Source organism: Diaporthe batatas (genome assembly GCF_019321695.1).
Source record: "Diaporthe batatas strain CRI 302-4 chromosome Unknown Contig00002, whole genome shotgun sequence".
NCBI lineage: Eukaryota > Fungi > Ascomycota > Sordariomycetes > Diaporthales > Diaporthaceae > Diaporthe > Diaporthe batatas.
This window is the reverse complement of record NW_025408549.1, coordinates 3208058-3220745: the sequence shown is the minus strand read 5'-3', so window position 1 is coordinate 3220745 and position 12688 is coordinate 3208058. Positions and strand designations below refer to the sequence as shown.

Below are 12688 nucleotides of genomic sequence, written 5' to 3'. Positions count from 1 at the left end.
CTTTTATTAATTCTATTTTTAAAGAGAGAAAGTTTAACCTTTTAATTTTTATTTTTAAATATAAATTTCTATATAAAATTAATCTTTTTCTACTTTATTTTAAATCCTTAATAACTAACTATATTTAAATTTATCTTTATATAAAGTATTCTATAATTATTAATAAACTCTTTATTAAAATAGTTAATAATCCTTTTAAAGTATAAAATAATTAATATTAATTAACCCTTTTATAAAATTAAATATATTTAATTAAGTATATTTAATAATAAAAGTTTTTAAAAATTAATAAATAATAGTTAATAATAAATTAAATTTAAAATATTAATAATTTAATAACCTTAAAACTTAAAATATATAACCTTATATTATAATAATTTAAAATCTATTTTATATTTTTTTATTCTTAATTATATATCCTTTAAATAATTTAATAGATCTAATAGTTTTAATTATAAGAGTTTATAATTAAAATAATATTATAAATAAGTTTATTTTAATAGTTTTTATTAATAATATATATATAATTTAATTATATATAGGTTTTTATAAATACTTTAATATTCTTATTAAAATTATATAAATAAATAATAAAAATATTATTTATTTAATAAATATTAAATAATTATAATTATTAAATATAACTTTTTTAAAGTATTTATATAATAATTTTATTTATTTATAGTATTTTAGAAATAGTTAATAAAAATAGAGAGTTTAACTTTTAAATTATATTATAAAGTATTTAATTATTAACTAATTATTTTATTATTTATAAATTAGGGTTAAATAAGGTTTAAAAGAGTTATTTTACTTATAAGGTATCTTTATTTAACTTAACTTTATATAAATTTAAACTTTTATATATTAAGTTATTTTTATTATAAATAGTATTAAACTTATATAATATTAAATACTTATTAACTTATTAAAATATAAGAGAGTTTATATATATTTATATTTAGGTTAATACTTTTATTATAAATATATAATCTATTATAAAAGCTTTTATCTATTATATTTTTAAGGTTATATATATTTAATATAAATATTAAGGTATTAATATTTAAATATTATTATTTATACTATATATTATCTATTATTAATTTAATATAATTTATTAATTTTAAAATAGAGATATTAAAGATATTATTACTTAAATATTAATATCTTTATTAACTTTTATAAACTTATATTTTAAATATTTATTAATTTCTATTATTAATATTTATTATTTAAAGTTTAAATTAAAATAAAAACTATAACTATATTATAAATTTATATTATTAAAATTATTTAAAATATTATTATAACCCTACTTTAAAATTATATAAAGCTACTCTATCTTAAATATTAAATAAAGTTACCTTATCTTAAATATAAAATAAAACTACCCTACTTTAAATATTAAATAAAACTATTTTATTTTAAATATAAAATAAAATTTTAAAATATATTTTAAAGGTTATTTAAATAAAAACTAATAAATAAACCTTAATCCCTTCTTTTTAATAAAACTTTTAAAGTATAAACTAACTTTTAATTTTCTTTTATATACTTATATATAGTGGATTTAATAGGCTTTAACTTAAAGAAGAGAATACTATTTAGTTAAACCTTTAAACTTTAAACTATAGAAGAAATACCTCTACCCCTATAAACTTATATTTAAGATACCCTTTAACTTTTATTAATTAATATCTATTATTAAAAGTTTAAATTAAAATAAAAATCTAAAACTATTTAATAAATCTATATTATTAAAAACTATTTAAAATATTATTATAACTTTACTTTAAGGATTATTTAAGGATACTCTCTTTTTCTTTTTACTTAAGGATATTATATCTAAGCTTAAAAAAAAAAAGTAAAAAAATAAAAAAATTAAAATAAAATTAAAAATATACCTTATAATAATAATATTTATTATAAAAGTAATATTAAATTATACTATAAGTAGTATTATACTATCTATTAATAATTAAATAATTTATAAAGTAAATAAAGGAAACTCTTTATATTATAAATTAAGTTATTTATTATAAATAAGTTTAATATATTTATTAAGTTTATTATATATAATTTAATTTTTATAAAGCTTTTATAATATTATAAATACTAACTTAACTTTTTTTTAAACTTTATATTTTTTAAATATATAATTTACTATATACTTTTTTTATTAATAGTTAACTCTATTTATAAAGTTATTATAAATAAAATATAAAAATATATTATAATACTATTTTTATTATTTTATAACTCTTAAAAGGGAATATTTAACTTATTAGATACTTTATTTTAAAAAGAAGTTCTTTAATAATAAATTAATTTTAAAACTCTATATACTTATTATAATAATACTAAAAGTAATATTATATAATAATAGATTATATTATTATTTTTAACCTATTTATATAAATTAAAAGTAACAACCTAAAAGTTATATAAAGTACCTTATAAAGGTATAAATATTATACTTACTTACACCACTAGCTACATTCTAATACTACACTATTATATATATAATTAAAAATAATATTAAATATTTTATATTAATACTAACTATTATTTATAAAAATTAAAAACTTAAAAATAATAATAAAAATAATAATAATAAGAAAGATAATAATAAAGAAAATAATAATAAGAAAAATAATAATAAAAAGATAATAATAAAAAAGATAATAATAAAAAAGATAATAATAAAGAAAATAATAATAAGAAAGATAATAATAAGGAAAATAATAGTGTAAATAGGTATTATAAAACACCTTTAATAAATATAAATAAGGGTAAGTAGCTCGCACTAATTAAGTATATAGAGTGTATATCTTTAAAAGCTAGGTAAAAAAAGCACTTAAATCCATAATCTTAAAATGCGACACTAAGCACTCCACTATTACACAAGTAATTAAGGACACTATAAAGAGGTAATACCTTCAGCAGATATAAACAAGGGTAAGCAGCTCGCACTAATTAAGTACATAGAGTATATATCTCTAAGAGCTAGATAAAAAAAGCACTTAAGTCTATAATCTTAAAATATAATATTAAATATTTTACTATTATATAAATAATTAAGGATATTATAAAGAGATATATATTAATTTTAATAATTATTTATAAGGATTAAAAACTTAAAGATAATAATAAAATAACTACTATATTATCTTATTAAAAGTTTATAATAAAAAAACTAAAATAATAATAAAAATAAAATAATATTATTATTAGTTACTTTAAACACTATTAAAACAATTATTATAAAAATAAAAACTAAAAGTAAACTATAAGAAAAAGTAAGGAGAGAGTAAATATAATATAAACTATAAAATTCTTTAAAAATAAAAATAAAAAAGAAATATAATTATTCTCCTAAAAGAATAAAGTATTACTTAAAAAGAAAAAGGTAATAAAAAAAAGAAAAAAAGAAAAAAAAATAAAAATAAAAAAATAAAAAAAATTAAAATAAAAAGACTCTTAATAACTATATACTAAAGTTAAAAGTATAATAAAAATAATAAAAATATAATAGCTATCTATAAAGATAAATAATCTTTTAAATATATTTAAAGTTTAAATAAACTACCTAACTTAAAAAAAGTTAAAACTTAAAAGATTATTAATATTTTAATAGTTTATATTAACTCTATATAAATAAATAAACTATTAAAATAAATTTATCCTAATTAAAAATAAGCTTTAAAAAAGTTAAAACTTAACTTTTATTATTACTACTTTTATATAATAATAATAGAAAGTATATTATACTTTTAAAGAGTTTATATAACTTTTATAATCTAAAAAAGGAATTATATAAACTTTTAAAAATATAATATAAAAAGTAATATTTATATTTAAAGTTTATTAAAAATTAAAAACTATTAAAAATTAAATATCCTAACTTAAACTTAAAACCTTATTTAACTTTAAAAACTTTAACTTAATTATTTATAAAATAGAATATCCTAATAATTAATAATCTAATAAATATAAATACTTTAAATCTTATTAATAGATATATTAGTCTTAAAAAGAAATAACTTAAATAACTAAAATTTATTAAAAACTAAAAACTATTAATAAATTAAGCTTCTAATTATAAAATAATTAATATTAAATAAGGTTTTAACTATTAGTATTAAAGTTAAAATATAATATTAAGTATAAATATAAAAGATTTTAAATTAACTTATATAATTTATTTAAGAAATATATATATAAATATAATTAAAAGTCTAACTATAATAATATTAAATTAAATATAAAACTATTAAATATATTATTAATAAAAATAAAAGTAATATAAAGTAAGTAATATAATTATAACTTTAAAAGTAGGTTAATATTTAAAATATAAAGCTATTTACTATTAATAAACTTAAGATATCTATAAGTTAACTCTAAAAGGTTAAAAAGAAATAATATCTATATCTATATAACTTATTTTTACTCTTATAGTTAGAAAATAATTTTAATAAAAATAAAATAAATCTTAAATATCCTTATTATAAAAATTAAAACTAAAAATATTATATAAAGGGATATAAATAATCTTAAAAGTAGAAATAATATAATAATAAAGTCTTAAAGAATAAAATAGAAAATATATTTATAGAATTATAAAAATAAAAAGTTATTAATTAAAATTATAATACTAAATATTTATACTTTAAAGTTTCTAACTTTTATAAAACTATAATAAATATAATAAAATAATAAAATATTATACTTTATTTATTATATTTTAATATAATAATATTAATATAATCTTTTTTATTAACTTTAAAAATACCCCTTTATAATATAATACTTTTATTATATTATATTAAAGTAAAGAATTTTATATTTATATAAATCCTTTTAATATAATTATTAATCTTATAAAGAAACTAATTATTAAAATTTATAATAAAAGTATTTACTAATATATTTTCTATATTTTAATTATATAATTAAATATTCTATCCTTATAATTCTTTTAATTTTTATTACTTAATTATTATCCTTTTATTAAATAATTTAAATTTAAAGTCCCTAATTTATAATAATACTTATCCTTTTATAATTAACTAAATAAATATAATAATTTACTTAAATCCACTATTATTTCTTTATTTATTTAATTAAATTATAATTAATAATCTCTTTAATTTTAAAATTTTATTTATATTTTAATATATTATTTAGTTAAATATAACTTATTATATATATTTCCTTTAATTTTAAAATTTTATTAAATTAATTTATACTTTCTTTTATTAAATTTATTAATTAATATCTTTATATTTCAATCTTTATACTATTTTTAATATTCTTATTTATATATTTTAATAAATAATTTAATTTAACTTTATATATATTTTAATTTAAAAGGTATTTTATAACTTATTTATAAAAGAAATAGATAATAATAAGAGTATTTCTAGTTATAATATATTAAAAATAATAATATAAAATATACTAAATTATAAATAGTTATAAAATATATAATAAATAAATAAATATATTAAATAGGTTTAATAAAATATTAAAAGAGAGGAAATATAAATTATATTTTAATTAATATATATATTTTTATATTTAGTTAAAAATTAACTTTTAATTAGATAAATAGTAAGATAATATTAGCTTTAAAAGCTTCTTAATTAATAAAATAAGATTTAAATTTAAATTTAAATAATTTAAAAGATAATATTAAATCTATTATAAAGATATTAAAAGGGTTTAATAATAAATTTATTATTAAATTAATTAAAGAAGGTAGTATAATTAAATATATTTATTAATTATATTTAAATTAATAAAAAATCTATATCTCCTATAGTTAATTTTAAATAACTCTTTAATTAATAAAATAGAATTTAAAGTTAATTAATTTAAAGGAGATAATATTAGGTTTATTATAAAAAGTTAAAAAGTTTAATAATAAATTTATTATTAAGTAAATTAAAAAAGTAATATAGTTAAATATATTTATTAATTATACTTAAGCTAATTATAAAACTTATATTTTTATAATTAACTATCTTTTTTATAACTTTATTCTTATTTAATATCTACTAATAATAGTAAATAAAGTATTAGATTTATATATATAATAGTTTATTTTTACTTTTTAAATCTATCCTTTAACTATCTAACTTTTACTTTATAAAAATATAATTAAAATATTAGATAAATTTTATTTAATTATAATAAGTTCTTTATTAAAGTAGTTTTAAGAAACTTAGTTAATAATAAACTTTAATAATAATATTAATATATACAATAATTAAATATTATTTATTAAATAAAAATATAGTAATAAAAGATTTCTATTTAAAGGATATATTTCTAATAGAAACTCTTTTAGAACCTTTAACTCCTTAAATAGTTAGTTTATTAAAGTAAGAGTAAATTATAACTTTTAATAAATAAAAGTTTAAAAGTAATTTACTCTTATTTAATAAATATTATTATATATTTAATTATAAATAATAATAATTAAGTATATAAAGGGGATTTAGAATAATTTATTATAGTTAATAGTTTTATAAGAATATAAAATATTAAATTATTAGATTTAATTAATATTAATATAAGTAGAAGTTAATTATTAAGAATATATTATTAATTTTATTATAATATAAGTTTTATAAGTATATAAATAATTTATAATATATTAAAAGCTTTTATATAAAGGAGGTAAGTTAATTTTTAGTTTTATATTATAATAGTTTTTATAATAACTTTTATTATAAATTAGAAAATTATTAATAATAAATAGTAAAAATATTAATAAATTATATTAACCTTTTAATAGTTATTATAATCTTTTAATTAAAATATTTTTAAATTTTAAAATAATATAATTAAAAGTAAAAAATATTTATTATTATTATATATATATATTTTTAATAATTAAGTTATATCTTTAAGTAATAATAAAGACTTTTATAGTTAATATATAAAGTATATTAAAATATATTATATTTAGAAAGAATATCTAGTAGATATTCTAATAATAGAGTTATTAAGTTATTATATTTAAATATAATTAATTATCTTTTATCCTTTAAGTATTATTACCTATTTTTATTAGAAGTTATTTTATAAATAAAATATATCTATTATATATATAATATTAATAATTTTAAGGAACTCCTTTTAATTTTTTTAAATATTTTATTATTAGAATATACCTATATTTATAAATATTTTTTAAATATCTCTATTAAATATTATTAATATATAATAATTTAGGTATTTAAATATACTTTATATATAGTATTACTTTTAATAAGTTTTATATTTATTAATTAAAGATTATAAATAATATTAAGTTTTTAAATTATAAAGGATTTAAATATAGTTATTAATTTTTAACTTATTAATAAGAGTTAAAGAGTAAGTATAAAGGTAATATTTAAGTATTATATTAATAATATAAATAAGTAAAAGTTATATTAATTAGTATTAAATATAAAATTTATAAAAGGAATAATAGGTTATTAAAGTTATAAAATTTAATTATTTTAATTAGAGAGAATATAATATACTAAATATAATATTTATTATTTATATAAAGATTAATAGAATAATAATTCTTAATTAGAGTATTAAGAAGGTATCTAATAGATAGTTAATTTTTAAAACTTAATTATTAAAGAATCTTTATTAATTATTAATATTTTTAAATATAATTTATTTATAAGAAATAATATATAGTAAATTAATAACTTTTAGTTTATTTAAAATTAGTTTATAAGAATATTATATTACTTTTAGTAGTATAGTAGAAGTACTATTTTTATAGATATATATTTATTAAGTAATTTAAATAGTAAATAATTATATAGATTATTTATTTTAATAATTTAAAAGATTTAAATATATTAAATATAAAATAAATAATTAAAGTATAAATTAGAATATTTATTTAGTATTTATTTATTTTTTAATTATAAATTAAAAGAATAATTTATTTTATATAAAATAAATAATCTTTTAGGCTTCCTTATACTTATTTTAATTATATTTTTAAGCTACTTTTAGTATTTTCTTTTAATATTTTTAAGTATAAACTTAACCCTTTTAAAATAGTATTTTTATTACTATTTAAAATATATTAAATAATAATTTTATATTATAATAGATTATTTTAAGAGTAATTAATAGATATTATATATTTATAATATTTAATTTAAAGGTTAAATTTAATTTAAAATAATAACTATTAGAGTTTCTATAAATACTTTTATAAAAATTATAATTATTAAATTAAATTTTAAATAGTGGATATTATAGTTGCTTAATAAGAATTAGTTAATATATTATAATATTAAATAGTAGAGTAAAGTCTTTTAAAATTAGTAATTATATATTATAAATATAATTTAATATATTAACTTATTAAATCTTAAAGTATTTATAATATATTAATATTTATTATCTATAATATAATAGAATAAGGAGGTAGAGAGTAAGAGGAGATTTAGAAATTATTAAGATTAAATTAAGTTATATTATTATAAAAGGTAAGTATTAATACCTAAATAGAATAGATAGGTAGATAGTAAGTAAGGTTCTTATAATAAAGTAATAATAAAGTTAAAATAATATAAAATAATATATAATAATTAAGTAAGTAGATAGTAATTATTTTAAATTTTTATTTAATATTTATTATTAGTTTAGAAAATATAAATTAAATATATTATATATTAAATATTAGAGTTAATGTAGGTAGATTTAGTAGCTATATAGGATTATATAAGTTTTATATATAAAACCTTATATTAGGTGAGTAGATAGTAGGAACTAGGTGAGTGGATATAATTACTAGGTGAGTAGATATTAGTTTTATAAAATCTATTTTATTAAAAGTAAAATTTTATAAACTTTTAAATTTAAAAGTTTTAAATAATATTATTTTTAATAAAGATTTATTATTATATTAATTTAAATATAATAAAAGAATATATATTATAAATATTATATAAAAGTATTATATATTTATATATATATATATATATATAATAAAATTAAAATTAAATAAAGTTTTTTAAAATAAAAGCTTTATATATTATTTTAAAAGAAATATAATATTAATATTTATTATAATATTTTATAAAATTCTAAATAATTTTATAATTTATATTAATATTTATATTATTTATTAATATTTATATTATATTAATTATAATATTTAAATTATAATTTTTATTTATTTATTTATTTATTTATTTATTTATTTATTTATTTATTTATTTATTTATTTATTTATTTATTTATTTATTTTTATTTATTTATTTATTTATTTATTTATTTATTTATTTATTTATTTATTTATTTATTTATTTATTTATTTATTTATTTATTTATTTATTTATTTATTATTTATTTATTTATTTATTTATTTATTTATTTATTTATTTATTTATTTATTTATTGATTTATTTATTGATTTATTTATTTATTTATTTATTTAAAAATTAAAAAAATTAAAAAATATAGAAAATTTAAAGTTTTATAAAAGTAGTAAGTTTTATTAAAAGTAAAGTAACTTTTATATCTTTAAAAATAAGGGTATATATCTTTATAGTAAGGGTAGTTATAAAGTAAATATTAGGAGTATAGGTACTTATATTCTAGGGAGTAGAGGTGGATGCCTCTATAGTAGGGGTGGTTATAGGCTAAGAGGTAGAAGAGGTAGAAGAGGTAGAAGAGGCTGAAGAGGCTGAAGAGGCTGAAGAGGCTGTAGTTCGATTCTTCGAGCAGCGCCGAAAGATGGAGTTCTGCTTCACGGGAGTGCCCCTATATGATGCAGACAAGCATCTTATTTGGTGGATATTACAAATCTTGGACAGGAGGACCTCTACGAACCAGCTGAGGAAACATACAAGAATCGCACCGTGGAGATGTCACAAACACGTTCCACACCGCTATGCATGCGGGTCAAGAGGACAGCGGCAGCTTGAACTCCCAGTTCTCAAGGCTATGGCCTTAGACGACACAGAAAAGATCACCATTTTCTTCGAGAAGGACTTTTCTATTTCTCATCTTGAGGACATTCCGGAGTGCATCGATCTTCGTCATTATGGCTTGGAAGAGATGAGCCTGAATGTTTCTCGCAGATCGTGCTTCCAGTGGGCGATTGGACAATACGAAAACGGTGAATAACCGCTAAAAAGAAGGCGGCGAAGAAGAAGAAGAAGGCGAAGAAGAAGAAGAAGAAGGCGGCGAAGAAGAAGAAGAAGGCGAAGAGGAAGGTGAAGAGGAAGAAGAGGAAGAAGAAGAGGAAGGAAAAAAGAGGAAGAGAGAGAAGAGGAAGGAAAAAAAGAAGACTTTTTTTTTATCTAACCTCTTCTTATTTTCTTTTTTATCCTCCCCTTTTTATCTTCCCTATTCTTATCTTCTTTCTTTTTATAGATATATTCTCTACCTTCCTACCCTCCCCTTCCTACCCTCCTCCTTCCTACCCTCCTCCTTCCTACCCTCCTCCTTCCTACCCTCCCCCTTCTTATCCTACTTCTTCTTATTCTCCTCTCTATTCTCCTCTTTTTTCAAATACTTCTTATTATCTTTTTTTTTCATAAATATTCTTATTTTTATTATATATAATGTTACTACAACAAGAAGAGAGGGTTATGAATGTAGGCTCGGCCCTGGCCGTTGCCTGCCGCGCGGGGCACGTCATTACGCTGAAGCTGCCCCACCATGGTCAGCAGCAGTGTGGCAACCCATCATCAACAACCACAACAGCGGCAAGATGGACGGGGTGGTTGAGGCATTGCACATCTACGATGAGAGGAATTCGCCTGTCCTCTCACACACCTACACTTCGAGGCCGCTCTCCTCAGCCCACCTTCTCCCGCTCTACCTCGCGCACCCGCAGCCACGGCCGAACCTGATCTACCTGCCCAACACCAACCCGCCCACCCTCGTCTTCTCGCTGATCCATTCGAACCTCCTTTTTCTCCTTACCACCTCCGGCGAGGTCGAACCGCTCCTGATCCTCGAATTTCTCCACCGCGTCATCGATGCCCTCGAGGAGTTTCTCGGCGCCCCCCTCATATCCCAGAAGATCGAGTCCAACTACGATGTCGTCGCCCAGCTGCTCACCGAGATGTGCGACGCCGGCACGGTCGCCACCACCGAGCCGAATGCCCTACGAGATATCGTCGAAGTAGAAGGCTGGATGGGTAGGCTGTTGGGCAGCATCACCCTGCCAGGCCAAGTAAAAGACCTCAGCGCGTACGGACGGTCACCCAGCCCCGCCTTGGGCACGCCGTCGATGCTGCAGAACACAGCGCCTTCGCTACCATGGAGGAGGGCTAACGTCAGGCACACAAGCAACGAGCTGTATGCAGACGTGGTGGAGACGCTCAACGTCACCCTCGCCCCGAGTGGAAGACCGCTGGCCGCTTTCGCCAATGGTACCATCGCCTTCACCAGCAAGGTCTCCGGCGTGCCGGACATCAACATGACACTCACGAGCCCCTCGGGCAAGCACAATCTCAACAGCGTGATGGAGCTGCCAGTCTTCCACCCTTGCGTAAGACTGGCGAGGTGGAAAGAGCAGCCTGGTGTCATAAGTTTCATTCCGCCTGACGGGCGGTTCATACTGGCGGGGTACGAGGTGGACTTGCTACCGTTCTCCAGTGGAAAGAGTGGGAACCTGAGCTCAAGCAGTCTGAAGCTCCCAGTAAATCTCGAGATGACGACTAGTCTGGGGCCGACAGGGGCAGATTTTGAAGTCAAGGTCTACATCAACAAGATATTCGGCGCCCCGGTCAGCTCAGGGCCACCCGGCAGGGGCGGCGCTGGCAAAGGAGGGCCTGCTTCAACTTCGCTAGAGGACCTCGTGATCACGGTGCCGCTCCCAGAGGACGTCAGGAATCTGCCCGACATTCGACCGACAAGGGGAGACGCCACGTACAACCCGGGAGATGGAGAGCTGCAATGGCACATACCAGCCAAGGAGCTAAGCGCAGGGACAACATACTTTGGCCTGAAATGCACCGTCGTAGGCCACCTATCCGAGGGCGATGAAGAAGTGCCGATGGACTACACCTACGAGGAGCCTTACCAAGCGGAGTCGACGGCGGCTGGAGCGAGACTGGACAAGGCAGCTGGCGCGGGCGCTGGCTCACACGACGGGCGCGACGCCAACAGGCTCGCACAGAACAAGATACTGATGCCAAGCTCGGCATCAGTGAGCTTCGCCGTGAAAGGGTGGCTGCCGAGCGGGATCAGGATAGAGAGTATCCTGCTAGATACCCGGAAGAGCAGAGGCCTGGGTGAGGGCGTCAAGCCTTACAAGGGAGTCAAGTATCTGACTGTCAGCAAGGGTGGCGTGGAGATCCGGTGTTGAGTTCAACTTGGTACGTGTGCAGCGGTCACACGTAATGGCATTCCAGCGCTTGTCGACAAGTACTGTGCAGATTCAGACCCAGTCTTGGGACGCAACTATTCGCAGAGACTTTCTGGGGGATCAATATTTGCACGGGATCGGACCCGTTCACACAAATGGCTGGGCAGCTCCTCTCTCGACAGCTCATTTCCCAGTCAATTCAGCGTCGATGCGTACCGCTTCGCCCTCGGTGCGTGCGGCCAGGCCACCAGTCTTCACACTGGGCGATTATCTGAATAAATGAAAAAGTAGCTCTCACATCTCGTTCCCGTAACAGTCGCCTTTGCA

At 20.9% G+C, this 12688-nt stretch overlaps 1 protein-coding gene across 1 annotated transcript; it reads left to right on the top strand.

The window, feature by feature from the left end:
• The first annotated feature begins 10572 nt into the window (after positions 1–10572).
• KVR01_001315 (uncharacterized protein) lies at positions 10573–12658 on the top strand. Its single transcript, XM_044784186.1, has one exon. It carries the CDS (start codon positions 10757–10759, stop codon positions 12359–12361), a length of 1605 nt encoding a protein of 534 aa, XP_044649270.1. The 5' UTR covers positions 10573–10756; the 3' UTR covers positions 12362–12658.
• The last annotated feature ends 30 nt before the right edge of the window (positions 12659–12688 follow it).